This window comes from Lutra lutra, chromosome 13, assembly GCF_902655055.1.
Source record: "Lutra lutra chromosome 13, mLutLut1.2, whole genome shotgun sequence".
NCBI lineage: Eukaryota > Metazoa > Chordata > Mammalia > Carnivora > Mustelidae > Lutra > Lutra lutra.
In genome coordinates this window covers 59,495,816-59,517,658 of record NC_062290.1, presented here as the reverse complement: position 1 = coordinate 59,517,658, position 21,843 = coordinate 59,495,816, and the positions used below count along the sequence as shown (strand labels likewise).

The 21,843-nt window shown below is 48.8% G+C and overlaps 2 protein-coding genes across 9 annotated transcripts in view; one reads left to right on the top strand and one right to left on the bottom strand.

The window, feature by feature from the left end:
• Positions 1-1,490: 1,490 nt before the first annotated feature.
• LOC125082982 (olfactory receptor 13C7-like) lies at positions 1,491-2,488 on the top strand. The gene has a single exon (XM_047698891.1). The coding sequence runs from the start codon at positions 1,508-1,510 to the stop codon at positions 2,486-2,488; it is 981 nt and encodes a 326-aa protein (XP_047554847.1). The 5' UTR covers positions 1,491-1,507.
• A 2,343-nt stretch (positions 2,489-4,831) lies between these two features.
• The window catches only part of TMEM8B (transmembrane protein 8B), a 30,798-nt gene continuing 13,786 nt past the window's right edge, over positions 4,832-21,843 (bottom strand). For 3 of the 8 annotated variants that reach the window (XM_047700971.1, XM_047700974.1, XM_047700972.1), the window contains 9 exons: positions 18,731-18,864; positions 17,207-17,532; positions 13,919-14,012; positions 13,612-13,735; positions 13,392-13,534; positions 12,979-13,157; positions 6,259-6,405; positions 6,009-6,125; positions 4,832-5,759 (listed from right to left, as the gene is read on the bottom strand). In XM_047700971.1, coding sequence (XP_047556927.1) covers positions 5,424-5,759; positions 6,009-6,125; positions 6,259-6,405; positions 12,979-13,157; positions 13,392-13,534; positions 13,612-13,735; positions 13,919-14,012; positions 17,207-17,532; positions 18,731-18,803 — 1,539 coding nt within the window. In that variant the 5' untranslated portion in view covers positions 18,804-18,864 and the 3' untranslated portion in view covers positions 4,832-5,423. Of the gene's footprint in view, positions 5,760-6,008; positions 6,126-6,258; positions 6,406-12,978; positions 13,158-13,391; positions 13,535-13,611; positions 13,736-13,918; positions 14,013-17,206; positions 17,533-18,140; positions 18,478-18,730; positions 18,865-19,370; positions 19,488-21,843 lie in introns of those variants that run through there. The other 5 variants (XM_047700973.1, XM_047700975.1, XM_047700969.1 and 2 more) reach the window with 4 other exon arrangements.

Genomic DNA, 21,843 nt, shown 5'->3' with positions numbered 1-21,843 from the left:
CAGCCCAGGAATGAGGAGGTGACGTAGGTTAAATTTCATACTCAGCTCCAATTTCTGCTTTAGACCAGGGGTCACATGGGCCATAAGACAGCCTTCCTGCCTAACAAGACTGCCGTGCCTTGGGGACATTAGGGCTCCCTCCTGTGAATACCTGACACTGGAATTTTCCCAGGAGGCAGAGCAATGAAAGCCATCTGGGAGAAAACTGAGGCCCTCCCCCACTTGCCCTCCTTTTTAGAACTAGTCACTGACTGACAACGCCCCTGCCAGATTAGAACCTGGTTTTCCCTTCTCCTGGGACATCACTGCCAAAATCATTTATCCCACAAGGCAATATGGAGGCCAAGAAGGGAGTCACTTGGCTTGCATGACCACTGGAATATATATGTTCTTGTATGTTCTTTTAAAAATCAACAGATGAGGGGCGCCTGGGTGGCTCAGTGGAGCCTCTGCCTTCGGCTCAGGTCATGATCCCAGGGTCCTGGGATCAAGCCCTGCATCGGGCTCTCTGCTCAGCAGGGAGCCGGCTTCCCCGTCTCTGCCTACTTGTGATCTCTGTCTGTCAAATAAATAAAATCTTTTAAAAAAAATAATGTTAAAAAAATATCAACAAATGAGAGGGCCACCTGGTTGGCTCAGTCAGCTAAGAGTCTAACTCTTGATTTAGCCTCGGGCCATAATCTCAGGATCCTAGGATCAAGCCCCGAATTGGGGTCCCCGCTCAGCAGGGAGTCTGCTTGTCTCTCTCTCCCTCTGCCCACCCCCACACCCCTTCTCATGCTCTGTCTCTCTAAAATAAATAAATAAATAATTTTAAAAATTCAGCAGATGAGGGAACGGGGAAAAAACGATAGCCTATCATTCCTTAAAGAGAGATAACTGCACGTCGGCTTACACATCCTGTGGAGTGAGAATGTTTGATCCTTAACACCCAAAGGCACCACTCATCCCTCACCCATGGGCCTGCAAGAGCTCATGTCACCTGATTCAGGGACATGGGAAGAAGGGGCAGCCTTATGATAGGTGTGGTATGTTTCTGTCCACTTATTTTTCTTACTGTTGTACCCCCAGCACCTAAACAAGACCTAGCACAGAATCAATATTCAGAGCACATTCAGCAAATGAATGAATCTGAAATACCATGAGCATAATTCAGCCATATGAAGTCATAACCTAGAAAGGATGCCTCCTTCAACAGCCAAGAACACTAGATTATGACAGAGTGTGCCAAACATGAATCCTCCTCTCTTGTCTCCCCTGCCCCCACCACAGGAAGAATGAGGAGCCTAGGGGGCTAGAATGTCCTCATTTCCCTAAGTCACATCAGAGCTGCAGAGCTGAGAGGGCCAGCTTGCAGTCCTGAAGTCCAACCCTCTCATTACACAGATGGTGAAACTAAATCACAGGGGCAGAGATGACCTGCCCAAGGTCAGGTTGCTTGGTTTCCAGGCCAGCAAGAGCTTCTTCTGACTCACGTGTGGTCTGGACAGGAAGGAGGGACAAGGAGATGACAAACCGGACGGCTGTGACAGAATATGTCTTGCTGGGGCTCCAAGAGCACCATAACCTTGAGACAGTCCTGTTTGTGCTCTGCCTGGGCATCTACGGTGTCAATGTCCTGGGGAACTCCCTCCTCATGGGGCTGAGCGTGCTGGACCCCCACCTGCACAGCCCCATGTACTTCTTTCTCAGCAACCTCTCCCTCATGGACATCTGTGGCACATCCTCCTTTGTGCCTCTCATGCTGGTCAACTTCCTGGAAGCCCAGAGGACCATCTCCTTCCCTGGCTGTGCCCTGCAGATGTACCTGACCCTGGCGCTGGGTTCCACAGAGTGCCTGCTCCTGGCCGTGATGGCCTATGACCGTTATGTGGCGATCTGCCAGCCACTTAGGTACCCAGAGATCATGAACGGGCAGACTTGTGTGCGGATGGCAGTGCTGAGCTGGGGGACAGGCTTTGCCAACTCACTGCTGCAGTCCCTTCTCACCTGGAGCCTCCCCTTCTGTGGTCACAATATCATCAACCACTTCTTCTGTGAGATCTTGGCAGTGCTGAAACTGGCCTGTGGGGACATCTCTCTCAATGCACTGATGTTAGTGGTGGCCACAGCAGTCCTGACGCTGGCCCCACTCCTGCTCATCTGCCTGTCCTACGTTGTCATCCTTGCTACCATCCTTAGGGTGCCCTCTGCTGCAGGCCGGCGCAAAGCCTTCTCCACCTGCTCTGCCCACATCACAGTGGTGGTGGTTTTCTATGGAACCATCTCCTTCATGTATTTCAAGCCCAAGGCCAAGGACCCTGACCTGGATAAGATTATTGCACTGTTCTATGGGGTTGTGACACCCTCACTGAACCCCATCATCTACAGCCTGAGGAACGCAGAGGTGAAGGCTGCTGCCCTAGCCCTGCTCGGGGGAGGCCTGCTCTCCAGGAAAATGGCCCACCCTCTCTGTTGCTCTTCACCTCTATCATGCACAGTAGGCTAGGTCCATCGTGGTAGAGACTTAGAATTGCAGTGGCTGAAACCCAGAAGGGTTTATCTCCCACTCCTGCTGCAGGTCCATTAGCAGCTGACTGGTGGCTGGGGTCTGCTCTCAATCGCCTTCATCCCTCTGGGCCTCAGGATCAGCAGCTACCATCAGGAGCACTGCTGGTCACCATGACAAAGCCTGCACTGGCTTCGCTTCCACCTCCACTTCGTCCACCAATGCAAGCACGTGCCACAGCTAACATCAAGGGGCAGACGAAGCACACTCACCACGTGTTTGGAAGGAGCAGGGAGACTGAGAAATCTGTGAATAGTCATCAGCAATAATGGCTGCCACCCTGTCCTACAGTCGACCCAAGAGCCACTAGATATTTGCCTTCCTCTTCTCTCACCATCACCACCCCACACATCCAGTCAGTCATGAAGTCCTAGAGAAGCCATGGCCTAAGACCTAAATGGGTCCCCTCCTTTCTCCTCACAGTGCCTCCTCAAGAAGCCTTCACTCTCTCTCTCAAATACTGCAACAGCTGTGTCACTTTTGTCCTACAAACGCCCTTCAAAATCAACCCTCTGCACTAGCTGTCAAAACGCCAATCTGAAAAAACCCAAAAAACAAAATACCAATCAGATCATGCCGCTCTCCTGCTTAGATCCCTCCAATGGCTCATTTCCCATGGGATAAAAGCCAGACCCCCACCTCTCCATCCACCTCATACCAGCTGCTTTCCTCAGCCTCTCTCCACCCACACACACTCTCCGGGTCCAGGTCCCCTGAACTATTCCCAGTTCCCCAGCAAGTATCAGTCTTTTCTGCCTCTGTCTCCCCCTTGCTCTTCCCTCTCATGTCCAGATGCTTCTTGATCTTTAGCTAACATGTGCTGGATCATAGACCAGGCCAAGCCCTATACTGTGTCCTAAGTGCTTTACTGACTGGGGATCACTTGGAATGAGTGGAGGAATACAATATGGACACTGGTGACCAGAGAGAACCCTCTCCCAACACCTTGGCATTACAGAAATGTATTTAATCCTTACTCAGATCTGCCCCCCTCTTCCAGAAAACCCCTTCTGACCCCTCCTAGCAGGGTGCAGTCTGTCCCAGCTCTATGTCCCTCTTCACAGAAGGACTCTGTCCTGAATCCTACCTATTTGGGTTCAAGCATCCTAATGACCTGACTCTATATATCCTAATATGAAGGACTAGTATTTCTGATACAAGGAAGAGACATCAAGCCCACACCTCTTGACTCACCATTCAGTTGGCCACATCGCTCTACTCAGGGCCCCAAGGAAGAGACAGAATTGCAGAAAGCAGAGAACAAAGGGATTTTTCCTGGTTTTTGAGCTTTAAAAGCCTAGGCTCTAAAGTCTTCACAGGAGAGAATGAAGGCATAGACAAGAACTAAGAGAAAAACCTAAGTAAAAGGGAGTTTTCCCAACCTCCAGATTAATGCTCTAAGCTAGGGAGAAGGGAGAGAGAGAAGGGGAGGCAGTAAGAGCACTGGCAAAGAAGGGTCCCAAAAGGAAGAGGCCCTGAGCCATACTCCCTAGGCCAAATATCCGGACAGATTTGTAGGATCTGAAAGATGGTGGAACTCATGCCTTGTTGGTCAGGTAAAACCCAGAGCAGGCCCCCAAAGTAGAAATGGCTTCAAGGTGTGTCTGGGCTCTCCAGGCCTCACAGGTCTTTGTGGTTGGCACGGAAGTCAGGGAGGGCCGCAGCACTGAAAACGGTTATGCAGATGGGAATAAGACAGCACTCTGGGATGGCCTGCCTACACTGCTAACTGGGGACCAGGTGGAATGATGGAACTCACAGGGGATGGGTCCAGTGTGGAACCCAGTGACCAGAAAACAACCTCCCAACATCTTCCCATTATTTAAGATCCTTAAGACTCAGCTGTCACCCTTATAGAAAGAGAGGAACTCCCAAATTGAAAAAGGATATCGCTCAGGCCAAAAAGAGGACACTCGGGCATAATGGGGGCTCAAAATAGAAGTTATGTTCCTGTGATACTTCTCGCACATTTGTGATTTGTACCAGCTAGTCCAATTTCCTGAGACCTCAGCTTCCTTTCCTGTTGGGCGTGGGCACAAGGGAGGTCTGTCTCACTAATTTAAATCACCCTAGCACGCGCGCGCGCGCGCGCACACACACACACACACACACACACACACCCCTACTCCCAGCGGTTGCAGCCTGCCATGATGGAGCAAAAGACTCCAGCAGAAGCTCCACCAGCTCATTCCATCTGGGCTCCCACCAACCCTGCTCATTTTTTTGGACCCTCTCTTTCTCTCTCCTCCCCACACCCTTGGCCCAAGGAAAAAAGGTGGCACAGAACCAGCAAATACTTCATTGGAGACACACCAAACTCCACCTGCATCAACTCAGGATACCAGTGCCCCCAGCCCCAGCCCCACGTGCCCTGTAATCCCCCTCCCGGCACAGCACAGCATGGCATGGCACGGTATGGCCCAGACGCTGCCTTGGGAAGGAAGCCTGAGACCAGAGTTGCTGAGCTGCTGGGAAGATCTGGAGACTCAGTGTCCCCAAGATGGACTCCATTTCCTCTGGAATGATGCCATATCCTGAGAGGGCTTTGTCTCCCTGGGAAGGAATCCATATCCTTAGGAGGGCTCCACATCCCTGGGAAGGACTCCACACCCCTAGGAGGGACTCCTTGGTCTGGAGGGGCTCTAGGGGCCTACACAGGCTCCATCCTTAAGAAGGACTCCATGGATGCAGGAAGACTCCAGGCCTTCAGGAAGTTCGCCAGGTCCCTAGAAGAGCTCCATGTCCTTAAGAAAGACTCTATGTCCTCGAGAAATACAACCTGTCTCTTATCCAGAGAAGGTTCCACACTCCCAGGAAGGGCTCTCTGCCCCTAGGAAGGGTTCATGTTCCCCAAAGGCCAGGCCCAAAGCCCCACTCAGCTGGAACAGATGCTGCTGACAGTGGCCCCACCTGGACCAACAAGGCCCAGCTCCTCCTGCTCATTGATGCACAGCTGGTAACCGCAGCCCCGGGCCCGAGCTCCAGATGGGACCCGGTGGTCAGTCTTGGCACGTGGGGGCAGCAAGAAGCCCACGCTGCCAGCGATGAGCATATGCCAAATGCTGTGAATGTAGAAGTAGTTGTCTCGGGTCTCCACAAAAGCATAGAGTAGGACAGCACTGCCTGCAATCAGGCTGCCTGGACACAGGTAGAAAAGCCAACGGCGCCATGTGGGTGGGTAGCAGTGCCGGCGGCGGACGCTGCGTACTGTCTGGGGGAAGCAGAGAAGTGGGACTCAGGAATACAAGGCCTTGGAACCCAAGCCAGAACTGGTCATTCCCAGGTTTCCCGGAGCCCTCATCATGACCCAAAGGCACCTGCGAAGTCTGGAGTGGGCACCATGAACAGCACAGTGATGATGACAGGATCCAAGCCCACCTTAAATTGGGGACCAGATCCTTAGGGCCCTGTACCCAAGTCCTGCTGGGACGCCCCCCTCCCCAAGTCCTCCCAACCTTACCCAGGCTGTGGCCAAGATCCCCAGGGCGAAGAGACTGGGTCCAAGCAGGTTCCAGAGTCCATGCCGGTCAAGCTGTAGAGCCATAGACAGCAGCATAGCCCCCAGCAAATACAGCACCTGGAGAGAGAGGACTCCAGGGGCTGGGCCGGGATGGCAGCAGGCTCTTGGCAATGCCCCCAGGGAGAGGTTGGGAGTGAGTTTCAAGTGGACTTTGCCTACGGTTGTCCCCCAGGGCCCACTCTGGACTGACCTGCTTGACTACAGGCTGTAAACGCGCCATGGCAATGACAGTGACCCACACGGACATTAAGGAGCCCAGGAAATCACAGAACTGCAGCACATCGTAGTCCATGATGCAGAAAACCACAATGCCTGGCTGGTCACAGGCATGGTAAAACTGGAGGAAGAAATGACAGGCATTGAGAGAACTTAGGGCAACGGTTCAGGTCCATGAAGCAGGAGAAAGAAGTCACGAGGATGGTGTGCTGCTGTCAGAAAAGCAGAGGTCAGAGGTCACAGACTGAGCAGAACTGGGAAATGCCTGACTCCCTGCTCCTGAAAGAACATGGTAGGGAAGCCTGGTCTGCCTCGTAAGCTGTTATGTATACGCCAGCCCTGACCCTGTCCTTACCTTCCTAATCTTCCCAATTCTGGAATGTACTATGGAGAGCGCAGGCCGGTGGGGATTCCAGGTATGTCAGTCTAAGGCCTATCCTTCCCTTCTTCTCATGCTCACCATGGGTCCCACCTATAATACCCATCACTGGCCCAAGCTATGGGGCTAGACACTGGTCTCTTGGCCACCCTAGACCCTAAGCCTCCCCTGCATATCCCAGTTTCCCCTAATAGCTCAGACTCGGAGTTAAGATTCATCCTTAGGCCTTACGCTAACTGGCCCTCTTCATCCCCTCCCTCCCAAAGTCATGGGTGGAGGGATGAGGGGGAAAGGAAGAGAAAAGGCAGACCCTGGACTATGGAGAAAAGCACAACACTTTACACCATGGAGAAGAATACAGGGAAGGGACAGCGTCCGCCTAGCCTCTACTGTGGGAAGGATGGTAAAGAGGAGTTACGAAGGGGGCACAGGGGACACAGGTGTGATTAGATCAGACTATACTGGGCACCCCAATTAAGAAACCAAGGTCTGAAGTTAGCCCCCCTTGGTCTGTGGTCCCAACCCCTGTGCCTCTCTGGACAATGCTATCATGGCTGCAGGCATCCTGTGTTCCCTTATTTGTAAAAAGGGGCTAACCAAAAATGATCTGCATTCTTTTTACCTTAGAACATTTGCTGTCACCGTCTCTGAACTTCTGTGTAGAATTTATGTGATTTTTCATTGATGCCAAACACTAAGAACATGTATGGTTTTAAGATTATCTTTGGTGTGAAGATGACAGGAACGTGTATCCCTATGAGCTCACCCAAAGACAAGACACTGGATAAGAACTATGAGGACAAACAGCTCCAGACCAGGAATAAACATCACAGTGGCATGCTCACTCTCCTATCACCTGATATTGCCCCTTCTCCATGTCACAAAGAACAGACGGTTGTGGTGATGAAAAAAGAAAATTAAAATGCTATAATGGGAGAGAAAAGGTTTTTGGCCTATATAAACTTGGTGAAAATCTACTCATTGCAGTTGACCTTGAGACATTCCAGCAGATTTTACAGGATCAAAAAACTGACTCAATCTGCTCGATCTCTGTCCCCTGCATGTTAAGCCCAGTCCTCAGACAACCATGGCGGCTGAGGGCACCCCTTGATAGAAACAAGCTGCTAGAGTTGCCATGGTTGGACTGAAGTTCACCAGGCTGAACTGAAACTGGGGCAAGGAGGCTACGGGTTGTACCACCCAAAGGTGGCCATGGAAGTGGCTTGATCTCTGACAGAAGGGGCCCTTCAGGTACCACTTTCAGCCCAGGTCAATCTCTTCATCATTATGGAAAGGCAACCCTAAGTGACAAGGGCTCTGAGTCTAGAAGAGAGGTGGACTTACAGACCTCAGTGAGACTGGCAGCCTGGCCCTCCAGAGGCATATCCGTGACTGTGGGTGGAGGGCAGGGAGATACGGCCCACCGCTGAGGAAAGAAGTAGCTGAGCAATATTACAGAGCATTCTCTTCTGGCAGCAGTGGCCTCTGTAACCTCGGGGAAGGATGGCAATGGGAGAACCTGGTCTCCTGTTTGGATGCATTACTGCTGAGAATGAGAAGGTGGAGGTGAGTTCAGGGAAAAGGAGCATTCTATCCTGAATTCAAATCATAAAGCATGACACCCCAACCTTAATCAAATAGCATCCCCCTTAGAAAAAAGCCGGTGGGAAACTGAAGCAAGTCTATTGTGAAAATTGGCAGAATCCAGTCCAGGAGCAGAGCTGCCAACAGTAGAGTGGGAAGGCAATTCTTTCTTTCTCTTGTACATGCTGATTAATTGGGAGTTGAGTTCCTAAGCAAAAGGATTATTTTGGTCTTTTGCTATTGTAGCTATTGGATATTGATTATTCTCTACCTCTAAGACCAGCTATAAGTACTACAGCTACTAAATTACCCAATACTAGTTTCTGATTTGGATTTTATTCTAAAACACCAATTTTACATTTCAGGCCTTCACCAAGCTTGCTCCATCTGCCTGACTCTCAAGTATATATAAGGAAATGCCCAAACATATCTCAAAGAGGGACTGGTAATAAATCCTTCAATTTCAGATAAGAGAAGATGTGTATCAGAGAAAAGCAAAGCTAAATCACCTAATATTGAAGACACATATAAGGGAATAACTAACTGAAGGCTGATTGTCTCCTAAGAAATTTCTGTGCAATGAAAAAAGAGTAGGGGATAATGGAGAGATTGTCTCTGGAGTAGAGAGGTTTGGGGAGAAATCATTGCACTAGTACTGACTGATTATTCTCCAAGCATTCTAAAAGGTCAGAGAGATTTTTAAGGTCGTAGAAAACCAACAGGAATAGAGTAAGTTAAAATTGCTATGTGAGGTGAACAAGATGATGTACCCTTCACCAATCCTGATCTGGCTATGGTCACCGCTCAGTGTCTAAAAACACCATTGGTAAAGTCCATCACTGACTCCTTCGTGGTGCTCAATTCACTAGGGAAACCAACCATCAACCTGTGTCAGCTTACTTCACTGAAACTTCTCAACCTGGAGAAGACAGCATCTTGTCATCATATATTCTAGGTATCTATCTGTCCCTTCTACCCGCACTGCTTCCACTTGCTTTATTTTTCATGGAGCAGAATCCACTGTCCATTGCCATGGCATCCCACTCATTACCATCTTTAACCAGGAGATACAACTTAAACAAAGCAAAGCAAATCACTTACCACCACAGAGTTCACTGGTATAAACCTACTGCCCATCAACTAGGAGCAACCAGCTGAACAAAACACTGGAATGACCTACTGAAGGCTTAGTTACGGTGTCACCCGGGAGACTCTACTCTGTAAGTCTGGAATAGTCTCCTATGTTTGGTGCACAGTGTGTCCTCAGTAAGCTCTCATCATCTCATACTTTATGCCACGTATGTTCATGAGAGAACATCCCTACACTAATAAACTTTCCTCCATGCAGAAACAAAGAAAGAAACTTGCAATACTGTTGATCCACTGAAAACTGTGGGCTAATTTTTACACTGGTATTTCTTCTGTCAACAGAAATAAAAAGAAATGACAGAAATAACAAAGAAAGATTGGGAAGTTTAAAAAAAGAAATTTAGATTATAAACTGGCTTCTGTTAATATCATTCTAATCTAATTTGACATCTTCCTCAGCTTTGGACAGTTTATGAGGTAAAATTTTTTTAAATTAACCTAAGTTGTTTTCTGTGAGATTTCATATTTTTATAATATAACTATATAGTTCATCTGATGCTTCAAAATGGAGTATCCAGGCACTACAGAGTGTAAAACTGGAGATGCAAATACATTCAATCCATGCAGGGACTGGAATATCTGCACTCAGGATATAATGGAATTTATGGCTATTCCCTTATTATCTGCCTTCATTCCCTCTTGGAAACAGTCAAGTGGGATTTTGCCAAGGGCCACTAAGAATTACTTATGAGGTGTGAGGAACAGAAGAGATAAGAAGAAGGCAGGATATCAGCAATCAGCAAGAAAGTCCCCAGGGACCCCAGGGACTTTCGAACATCAGCTTGTGGGAATGGATTGTGAGGCTCCAACTGACACTGGGAAGAATCCACGGTGTGAACTGTATGGGCAAGAGCCATACAACTGCAGCGTTTGCTGTATTCCCCTTGATGACTTCTTGCATTTGGTTATATTTTTTGGGCTTTTGATCAGCTCTTCTTATCTTTTAAGAATTTGAGAACTATTTTTAAAGAAGAATGTGAGAACTATTAAATGAGGTCGTAAGTTTCTCTACATATTCCAGGACTTCTGAGAAACTGACATCAGGTTAGAAATTTACCAATGCGTCCTCTCTGCCATGGTGCCAGGAGACAATACAGCTCAGTGATTACACGTAAGGCATCTAGAGTCCGGCTGCATGAGAATTCTGGTTCTACCACTCATGTTACACCTCAGACAAAGTATTAAACTGCACTCACCTACAAAAAGGGATGATGATGATAATATAAGTGCCTATCTATTACTCTAATGGTATTGTGAGGACAGTTTGCAGTGTCTGACACACTAGATGTTATTTTGCTGTTTCCATTATCTGAACTGGTCTGGCTATACACAAAACAAAGTGCTGGATTTGTGACCTATTTTTAACATATTTTACATGTTATGTAATATATTTTGCATTTTCAATTTACACTCTAAACTCTTGAACAAACCTACTGTCTGCTCCCATGCCCTTGATAGGAATCGATGCACTACTCCCAGGTAGAGACTGTCCAGGCTTTGAAGACAGGGGAAAAAACAGTTATCCACGCCCTGGTAGTTCTACCTGCAATTTGACCACTGGATCTTTAAATGGAGACTACTGGGGAATGAAGTAAGTGCAAACTAAAGAATGAGAAAGGAACAATGGGGAACCTGCCCAGGAAAACTGGATGACCAGTATCACGTTTGGCCCATGTGGAAAAAGAAGAGGAGTTAGAGCAAGACTACAGGCGACACCACAGAGCCGGCATCATTTCCTTGATTTTTTGCTTATTACCCTATTATTTTTTCTTTTTTAAGTAAGCTCCACACCTAACATGGGGCTTGAATTCATAAGCCTGAGATCAAGAGTCTCATGCTCTACTGACTGAGCCAGCCGGGCACTCTGCTTATTATCCTAGTTAAATGGAAGCTCTGCATGTGATGTCAGCCATTGTAGGCTCCCCTTGTGTTCCAAATGGGGAAAAGGCCTTTTCTTTCAAGGATGATTTGCCATTGTATCCAGAATATAAGGAGTCACCTGGTACTAAACATTCTAGAGCCAACACCCAGGATGCTTGTGCAAAGTGCAGGAGAATGAACACATTCTGATAGTGTTCCAGGATCCTGATACACTTAGGAACTGTTACTGATTGTGAGTCCTATTAGAGCCTCATGCAGCCTAGAGTGGGCTGGTGGAACAGCTGATGCTACAGGATTTGGTGAGCAACAGTATAAAGGGCATCTGGCAGTTAAAAAAAAAAAAAAGAGAGAGAGAGAGAGAGAGAGAGAAACAGTGTCTACTGTAAAAATAGAATGAGGCACTATCAGAGCAGGTCTAAAAAGGGGGACAGCCAACCAAAATTAGAGTGTACTCTTCTCACCCAGCTTAAGAGGGGAAGGTCTCTCTACACAGCATGGTTCTAGCCTCCTCTTCCTCATCTGTGCATGTACATCCCAGAGGACCCTACAACATGCCCCTCAGTTTCAGAACATTCACCTCCCCCTCCACTTTCTGCTAAATGATAAGTAGGATTTTTGTAATTTGGACATATGTCTGATCTATTAATGCCGAACAAAAGGGAAGCACATATTGGTTTTTGTGATATTCTTGTTGCCAAGACATGAGGAAAGTCTGAATCCATCTAAGATTTTTGCAGAGCTCAGAGTCAGGCACTGTATGTCACAAGATGCCAAGAGCCCAGAGAGGAACTGAAAAGATCCCTAGATGCAGCATCTCAGGGGGAGAGTCTACATGAGGGCTAAGTCACGTTAGCAGACTCACTCCTCTATCCTTTCCTTATTTATGGATTTATTTACTATTTATGAAGCTTGCTATATGAACTTTTCTGATTATGGGAAAACACAGAGGGGGACTGTGAACATTCTGTAATGAGAGGTGAAGGATTTAAAACTATATTAAACTTCATCAAAATATGTTTCTTTGCACTGGAATTTGGTATCACGCTGCCACTTCCCATGCCGTCTCAGGATATAGTTGAGTCCACAAAATTTTTTAGGATCCCAAGAGCCAGAATGTTGTATAAATTACCCAGTTATAGAGAACCTCCCTGTCTTCCAAAAGTTCCCATGAGAAATCAAGAGGGCCATGGTGACTGAATGGGGAGATACCTTTTCATACCATGAGAAAGAACAAGCTAAAGATATAGAAATGCCCAGTACAACGAAGAACATGAGCACAGTACAGCCAGCCCTCACATCACCGGAGATGAAAGTGGAGACTCTGTAGAGACACGGGAGAAAGTACAGATCTCTTGTCACCATACCAAGGAGAAAAGGGGAAGCTGCAGACACCATTCCATACTGTAGGACAGCCAGTATATTGCAGAAAAGCTCCCCCTGGCCCTCAGTGTATGAGACAGCTGGAGACCACACAACTCTTTCTAGCAGCTGTTGGTTATCTTAAGTTACAAACAGCCCTGTTCATTTATCCTGATGTGCCTTACAAAAATTACCATATTCTACCCATGCCGTGAAGAGGGAGACATCCTCATATAATGAAGGTGTAGACATGCCCAAACCCGTGGAAAACACGGTGGAAATGCAGACCCCCACCCATCACCATGAATAAGGACTCGGTGAAGACACAGATGCGCCACATACCGTGGAGAAGAACATGGTGAAGGTGTAGACAGCAGCTTCCAGCACATATCGGCTCCGAATGGCCAGGACCACAGGTGGCAAAAACATGAGGTTGCTCAGGCAGAGTAGTAGTGTGGACAGCAGCTGGAATCCATAGGTGAGCGCATCCGCGCTGTCAGTGCAGCCCCAGCCCCTCCACCCTGCGAGTGGGGAGGGCACAAGGTAGAAGGTGGAAGAGGGCCCAAGGCAGCCACAGGTTCGCACTCCTGCTGGAGGCCTCTCGCCAACCCTACGACACTGCCAGGGAAGGTGGTCTCCGGCCTCCCATTCTTTCCAAACCCATCCTCAATTCAAGGTGCCACTGCCCGTCCAGCCCCCACTCCCAACCCAGGAAGCGCGCGCCCACTGCTCCTTCGCCAGCCCAGCCCGCTCACCGGCCTTGCACTCGCAGGCCGCGTACAGGTAGTTATGTGTGCGCAACAGCTTGCACTGGCCGTAGGGCCCGCAGTCGTCCACGCAGGGGGAGAGGAAAGTGCGCAGCCGCACCTCCGCCGTCGCGTTCCGGCACCGCACGTACCTGCGCACACCCGGCTGTCAGCAGGGTCCAAAGCCGCTCCTTCCCTGCCCGGCCCCGCCCAGCCCTGCCCAGCTCACCGAGGCCCCACCCCGCACAGGGAGCGCAGGGTCAGGAACCAGGTCCCAGTCTGTGGGAAGGGGATTCGCAGCCTGGCCACTCTTGAAGTGGCACTGACGGAGAGGAGGAAGCCAGCGAGGGACTCTTAGGGAAGAAGGTAGAAGAGAGGGTATTAGCGAGAGGGAAGAGGAGTCTGTATGGGGTCAAGACCTAAAGAACCTTCACCCACCTGACCCTTCCCTAGCCCATCCTTCCTCCATACCATTCCCCACTGTCACCAGCTCCAGAGTTAAAGACTCTTTTGCTTTGCCCATTCCTCACCCCCACCTTTAGAACACGTCACCGCTGCATCCCCTAGGCTCAAGGGCACCTCGTGAGTCAGGCATCCAAACACCGTCACATTTTCCTGGTGCAGGGAGCTCTGGGGAGGACAGGTATGAAGACAAGGCGGTCACACCCTCCAGACCCTACCATCACCCCGCCACCCCCAGACTCCTACAGCTGTTGAGCCCTCTCCAGAAACCCTTCCAGGAGCTCACTGGACATCCCATTCCTGCAGGTGCTCTCCACCACAAAAGCCGGCCTGCCTGCCTTTCTTTCTTCCTTTCTTTCTCTGTCCTTCTCTCTTTTCTCCCTCTCTCCCTCTCTTATCCACATTCTTAGAAAAACTGGAGAACACCAGATTCTCCACAGCAGAGATCTTTCAAAGACTGATGCAAATGCAAGGCCCAGTTGTCTTTGAGCAGAATTGTTTAAACTCTGTTCAAACAAGAAAGAACACCCTGTTTCAGTCCCATCTAGCTTATAGGAAGGAGTGGGAGGGGGGCTGTTGCTAGATGTAGAAACTAGTTGTGAACAAAGGAAACTGTAAGGTTTTCAATCATCTTCACTTGGGTCTGAAGGCAGAAGGAGTGTAAAGAAATGTACTCTTCCCTGGGTGAAATGATCCTAGGTACTGAACAGCGGAAACAGAATGTGGTGGTGGAGGGGGGCGGGAGATGAAGCAACCTGTCTGGGGTTTAAAGAAACCAGATATCCATAGGAATAAATGTAAGGAGTGTCTATAAGAATAAAAGTAACAGAATGCCATAAGCTCACCTCATTCAGGAAGGATTTGAGGTAGCTTATTAAATGCATATAATAAGGTAAAAAAATGGATGAGGGAGATTTAAAAATCAAGATAAAAAAAATAAAGTCTGTCCCTAGATGTAAGCCATATATTTGATGCTGACTTCCAAGCAACCAAAGCAAAAAAGGAAACATAATGAGTTACCAGATTTTATCTTACAAGTCCATAAGATAAAATTTAATTAGAGTCTCAAGAGAAGCACAGCATCCAAATGGGTGGTTCTCAGGAAAATTCTCATCAAAGAAGCACCATGTTCTGTGATGCATCCTATCTTCAACCACAAGTGTGAATTTCATACAACTTGCTTTAACTTCCCTCAGTGCAAGCCAGGGTAATATACCAAAGTATTATTCCATAAAAGTCATACTAGTGGGAAGCCAAGGCCGGGGGGTGGGGGGTGGGGAGGTGTCCTCTAGGTATGCAGTTCTCCGATCCAAATGTTCAGTTCTTGATTCCAAGGGAAAAAATAAAAATACTCAGAGGGAAAAATCAGAGTAGATGAGCCAATATATCTTTCAGAATAAATATAATGGGTTGTTTGAGGTGTGCAGCAAGTGTCATGGCAGATGGGTGTAATATAAGCAGATGAATGTAGTGAAGGACAGGGTGAGGGGCTGCAGGGGTTTGGGGCCTCTACTCTCAAGATAACTGAGGAAGAACAAGTATGGGTTGTACTGGTCTCTGAAACAGGCTATATAGTTTCAAGGTCAAATCAAGACCTCACTGTCATGGTCCAAAGGCAGTAAGAGTAACAGAGATTTTAAGTATGAAAATAAGGAATGTCTTTGGGTTTAAGAATCTGATCTGTCCCGGGGCGCCTGGGTGGCTCAGTGGGTTAAGCCTCTGCCTTGGGCTCAGGTCATGATCTCAGGGTCCTGGGATCAAGCCCCACATCGGGCTCTCTGCTCAGCAGGGAGCCTGTTTCCTCCTCCCTCTCTCTGCCTGCCTCTCTGCCTACTTGTGATCTCTATCTGTCAAATAAATAAATAAATTCTTTAAAAAAAAAAAATCTGATCTGTCCTTACCAGCAGGAGGACTAAAAAGTTCTGAGCCATGTTCTAAAAAAGGCCACATCTAGCCACAGACCAGGTCTCAGGTTGGCTGAAAGGGAAATGGTTCCCCTCCCCGCAGAGCTGGAGACTAGTACATAAATTATTGGACCGATGCCAATCTAAGACAGTCACTAATGGCCTGACACAGGGCTCTGCCCTAAGCTTGGTCTTATTTAATGCTGAAAATAATAACTAAGAGGTACAGAATGCTGGCTTTTCAAGCATGTGAATTACACAAAGCAGGTAAGACCCAAAACCCAAGCTAGGATTAGGCAGTGGTTCAAAGATGGACATAAATTCTTTCACTCAAGTTAAAAGTTTCACTGCAAGAATATGAGGTGGAAATTAGCAGCGGTTCACGTGAACCAGCTCAGGGCACAAAACTGTGTTCCTTAGTGACAAGTAGACAAACACAGAACTTAATGTGAAAAAGGACTGAGAAGACACACAGTTTTAGGTCTTCTTCAATTTTCCAAAGCTTTGACTTGTGATCCTATTACTTTTATAATAAAAAAGTAAATGTATACAGCTGGTTTGAGAAAATAAAAAGAAAAAAGGAAAAGACTCTGAGATCTTAATTCACCACAACCCCAGGTAATCCCCCAGTGTGATGTGGTAGCTCAAAAAGGCAACTTGACCTCAGGCTGCACAAAACCGCATGCCGCCCCGGTCAAAGCCCCTTGGATCACTTATCTCAGAGACACCAGGACCAGAGGAGACAGAAGAGGATGAGGAGACGTCTAAGATGCTGAGGTTGTTCGGCTTTGGGGAGATGAGGGGCATCTGAAGGATTGCTAAACAGGATTGGAATGTAACAACTGTACCACAATGAAGATGTAAAATAATAGGGGAAACTATGCAGGGAAAGAGGGGGGATATGGGAACTCCCCATACTTTCTGCCCAATTTTTCTGTAAGCTTAAAACTGCTCTGAAAAAAGTCTATTAATTAAAACAAAAAAAGGACAAGGATAGATTTACTGGATATAGCTTCTGGGGCAAAACAAAGATTGGTGGGTAGAAATCCATGGAGGCAGATTTTCATGGAATGTCAAGACAGCCTTTAGCAATCAGAGCTGTCTAAATATGGACTGCATGGCTTCAAGTGGTGGGGAACTCCCCATCACAGGAGATGCAAGAAAAGTGAACACCTGCCAAAGAGGCCCTTGGGAAATAGAAGTTTAGCCTATAAAACTGCGATAACTTAGCCCACTCTGAGTTGCCCTGGCTCACCCAGCCTATCTGTAGTAGAATCAACACTCAGGAATGTTTGTATGTTTGTCTTGGACAGAGACATTGTCCCTAATTGTAAAGTGGGCCCAGAGCAACCCAGATATGCTTTGAGAAGGTAGTAAGAACCCCTATATCCCTGACATCTTCTCCTTCAAGTTCCCCTCCAGGGCAAACCCCCCCACCCCACTTTCCACCAAGAGTACCACATTGAGCTGGAGCTCCAGGCTGAGGACGCCTCCACTGTCCAACACGGGCAGCAGCCTCAGGGCAAACACTGCAGGGCGCTCAGGGGGCAGGGCCACACTGGGGCCGAAGAAGATGTAGAAGTGGACGGAGAAGGTGTCCAGCTCATTGCGCAGTGTCGGGCGCACCGGCCAGCAGTGCTCTGGTGGGGATGTGGCCCCAGGCCCCTCCGCAGAGGCCCCCAGAGAAGGCGGCTCTGGGGGCAGTGGCTGGTTGCCCAGTGACTGGGGCATATTCATGGCAGCTCCAGGGACGAGGACACGGGACAAGCTGGGCTGTGGGCACTCTGTGGGCAGAGGAAATCAGTGCTGGGGACTGCTGCCCTCACAAGACCTACAGCCCCACAAACCAGATCTGAGCCAGATAGGAATTAGCAAAGGGTAGGGAGGGATGAGAATTAGAATCAAATGTCCCTTGGAAGTATGGGGCATCCAGGGTCACAAGATAGGGCCCCGGGGGGGTTCCTAGTGGTCACTGCCAATGGAATGTCATGTGGAGGGAGTCAAGGTCATCTCTCCCTCCCCAAGGACAGTGAAGACACTGTAGAAACCGATGATGGGCTCTCTCACAGATTTGCATGGGCTCTGGCAAGGACAGTGTCCCAGAGGTTTTAGATGCCCCCACCTACCCCCAGGAAACTGAACGAGATTCAATCAAGGGGAGTAATGAGGTCCCTTAGTTAGCCCCAGACAAATGCAAAAAAATATCCAAAGGCCTTCCAATGAATCGAAGATCCAAGTGGAAGGGCTTTAGGGAGTGTGAAGGAGCCTGGGGAGTTGGGGAGATTACAGGGACATCACAGAGGGTCAATGAACACAACCACCATGGCTGCCTCTTCTCGGCCACCAATGTCGGCACAGGCTGAGTGGCCAAGGCAGATGTGGGGCTTCTGACCTTGCAACCGCACACACAGCTGGAACCGGACAGTCCTGCCAGGACCCCGGGATGGGATCTCCACACGCACGTAGACCCAATGCCCCCAGGGGGGCAGTGCCAACTCCAGCTGGCACACCGAGGCACCGCCACAGGACAAAGAGCTTGAGTTGTGCAGGGGTGGGGCCTTGGGACGTAGGCGCAATGTCAGGGGGCAGGCCAATGCCCCGCGGCTCCCCACACATACCAGCTGTGCTGAAACCCTGTAAGTAAAGCTGGGCACAAAGACCCTGGGCAAAAGGGAGGTTGGGGGTAAGAAAGGTGAGAAAGTGAGAGGGACACCAGAATGAGGAAAATGCTTAGGAAGGAGGTAGCACAGAGGGATGGGGAAACAGGAGAACAGGAAGATTTTTTTGCTTCCTCCCATCTTGCTGGGAGGGAAGCAGGGGTCCAACCCACCCTGGGGGCTCTGGGTGACCCCACAGCCCAGGTTGTCCAGTGGAACAGTAGGAACAGGTAGAGAGGCTGAGTAGCCAAGAGAACACTGTTCCCTCTTTGAGGCCAGGGAAAGAAGAGGGAAAGGGTCAGGTTCAGGGGAGTATTCGACTTACTTGTACAGTGCTGAGCGATTGTGGGCCGAGAGGGTTTGCTCTGAGGGACGGCCAGGCACCAGCACAGCAACATCCAGCAAACGCCGGATAATCAGCTGTGGCTGAAGGAGGTACTGACACTCATCCTGGAGACCCTGAGACAAAAGCAGGAGTGGTGGGAGGAGAGACCACAAGGGTGCTACTAAAGCAAGGCAAACAGAATCTGCTGAAGGGTGGGGGACAAAGCTCCCAGGACTAGGACTGAGGTCCCTCTAAGCTCTGAGTCCCTCCTGCCTGGTCTCCACCTCTGTCTTTCCTAGGTGCATAGGATCTGCTATGATCCTCAGCATTGGCTGAGGCTTGGGGGCTCAAAGCACTGCCATCCTGACAATCAGGCCTGCACCTCCTCCACCCTAACCCCTCCTCCTGGGCATTCCTAGACAGCCCCTCGGGGTAATTTCAAAACACTCCATTTCCCCTCCAAGCCTTCAAGAACTCAGAACACTGGCTCTCTTCTGGGGTTAGAAGCTCCGTGAGGCCTCTAGTCCAAACCCACCCAGTCTTCCTAATCTGAATCTCTCATTTCCTTTATTCCCTACTCAGCCCTCCCAAGTGCTGGTCCAGTCTCTGCTTTAACACCCCCAGGGAAGGGCCACTCTACCTCCTAGGCATCTCCAGAGTGTAAGCAATTTGCAAACAGGAAACTTGTCTTATTTTATTTTTGCTCCTCCAGACATGAAGCCTAAAGTAAAATGCATGCTTCACAGACAAATGTCTGCTGAATAAATGAATGAACACAGCTCTGATGTTTATGAAGCCAGAGCATGTTTTCTGTCTCCCCTCCCACTGCTCTGCCTCAGGGGACCCACAGGTACCACTGCTCCTTCTGAATCAGGGTGGATTTCTTCCATTACTAGACACAACAGCCACATGTAAGCGGCTCTTCTGTGTGAGATCCCTGACCCTTGTAGACACAGTTCGCACCACCCCAGCACGTAGAGCCTCCTCACTCCTCCAAGGGCACAGTCCCTTATGGCCCGTCCTCTGCAGCATGTGCAGCTACCTAAGTCCTCTGACCCCAGCAGTTCAGAGGAGGACAGGGCTCCTGGTGAGGCTTTGCTGTTCTTCTGGACAAATGACCTTATGCTGGCCCAATGGAGGCCACTGTTAACTTATGTGGTTATTCTGACCGAGACAAACCTCTAAACCTCATTCTGACAAAAGTTCCAGGCTCTGACATCCTACTGGGTTCCATACTGTGGAACAAGCCCCAAGGTACTGATTTCTAGCAAAGCTCCCCAAGGCTGGAAGGAGGCCTTGATGATGCCAGGCCAGAAGACCTCACTACCCTCTGCCTGGGATTCTTCTGTGCCTTTTGCATCACTGCATTCCCAATGCCTAGCACACTACCTGGCAAATACTAGGTGCTAAAAAAAAATCTGTTGAGTTAAAGAATGGGTGACAAAAAGAGGGTCCTTTCAGGGCACCTGGGTGGGCTCAGTGGGTTAAGCCTCTGCCTTGGCTCAGGTCATGATCTCAGGGTCCTGGGATCGAGTCCCGCATTGGGCTCTCTGCTCAGCAGGGAGCCTGCTTCCTCCCCTCTCTCTGCCTGCTTCTCTGCCTACTTGTGATCTCTGTCAAATAAGTAAATAAAATCTTTAATATTTATATTTATATTTATAGGTATATATATATATATATATATATATATATATATATATATAAATAAAGGGTCCTTTCAGAGAGCTCCTCAACCTACCTAAGTTGCTCAAAGACCTCCATCTCTGGGTGCCTGGGTGGTTCAGTCATTATGTGTCTGCCTTCAGTTCAGGTCATGATCCCAGAGTCCAGGGATCGAGTCCAACCTTGGGCTCTGTGCTTGGCGGGAAGCCTGCCTCTCTCTCTCCCACTCCCCGTGCTTATGTTCCCTCTCTTGCTGTCAAATACATAAATAAAATCTTTAAAAAAAAAAAAAAAGACCTCCATCTCTGATACCCACAGCAGATGTCCTTCATCTTTGGTGTCAAACCCTAAGGATCAGAAATACTACCACACATCATCTCATCAACCCCACTTCCTATGGGAGCAGTCACTGCCAGAATAACCTTGCAGTGAGCAAACTCAAGGGTGAGGGGTAACCCCTTTCCTTGCTGGATGGACAATCCAGGGGGAAGAAACACTTTGTTCCACATCTTTCTTGCTGTTGGCTTAACTGAAGGATTAGTGGACATGACCTTAATGGTTAAAATGTGCTACTTCCTTAAACTATATAATGTGCACATCAAAGCTCCTCCCTTATTGCAGAGGGAAGCATCCAATCAGTGGAGAGCAGGGAAGGTGCAGAGATGCAGCAGCCTTCACCCTGTGATAGGGCAAGAGGAAGGGCACCAGAAGCCAGGTCTTCAGGAGCTGCCAAGGCATAAGCCAAGTAAGAGTGCCCAAACTGAGCCAACATCAGCAGTCATGTAAGGAACGGGGCCAAAGCAAGGACACTTGAGAAACCAGGAGGGCCAAAGTGAGAAGCAGGGTGGGAATAAGTCTGAAAGAAGCTGGGGAGGAAGGCCTTTGACTGAACCCTAGTATGGCTGGGCTGAGTTTCCTGAGGAAGGTCTCAGCAGGGTGGCCAGTGCCAGACTCTGGATAGGGCTTACAGACTAAGATGCCCAAAGATGCTTGCCCTTCCCTATAGGAATATCCCAGGACCCAGCACAGCCTCTGGCCCTCAGTCAGTCAGCACCAATCAACACACAAGAGTGCTGGTCAGACTGCAGGAGGCAAGAGTGCAAGCAGGGAGATGACTGCGAGGCTACTGCGGTGGCCCAGGAGAAAGCTCAAGAAAGGTATGCTCAGGATGAAAAGAGAGAAGCAGATGCATCGAGCATACTTTAGAAGTAGAATCAACAAGACTTTTTCTTTACAGACTAGCTATAAAGAAAGAAAAGGAAAAGAAGAATCAAGTATGCCACCTAAATTTGGGGTTTAAGCAAATGGTGAATGGCAGTGCCATTGACTGAGAAGACCAGAGAGAAGAGGCTTGGGCTGGGAGAAGAATTGGAGTCAAAGAGATTTTCTGTTTGGGTTCTGCTTTGATTTGTATATGCCAAGTCTGAGACATTTCTTGGACATCCAATCAG

Excerpts from the sequence above, each read along its gene's own strand:
- LOC125082982 (XM_047698891.1), top strand. The coding sequence starts at position 1,508 with ATGACAAACCGGACGGCTGTGACAGAATATGTCTTGCTGGGGCTCCAA.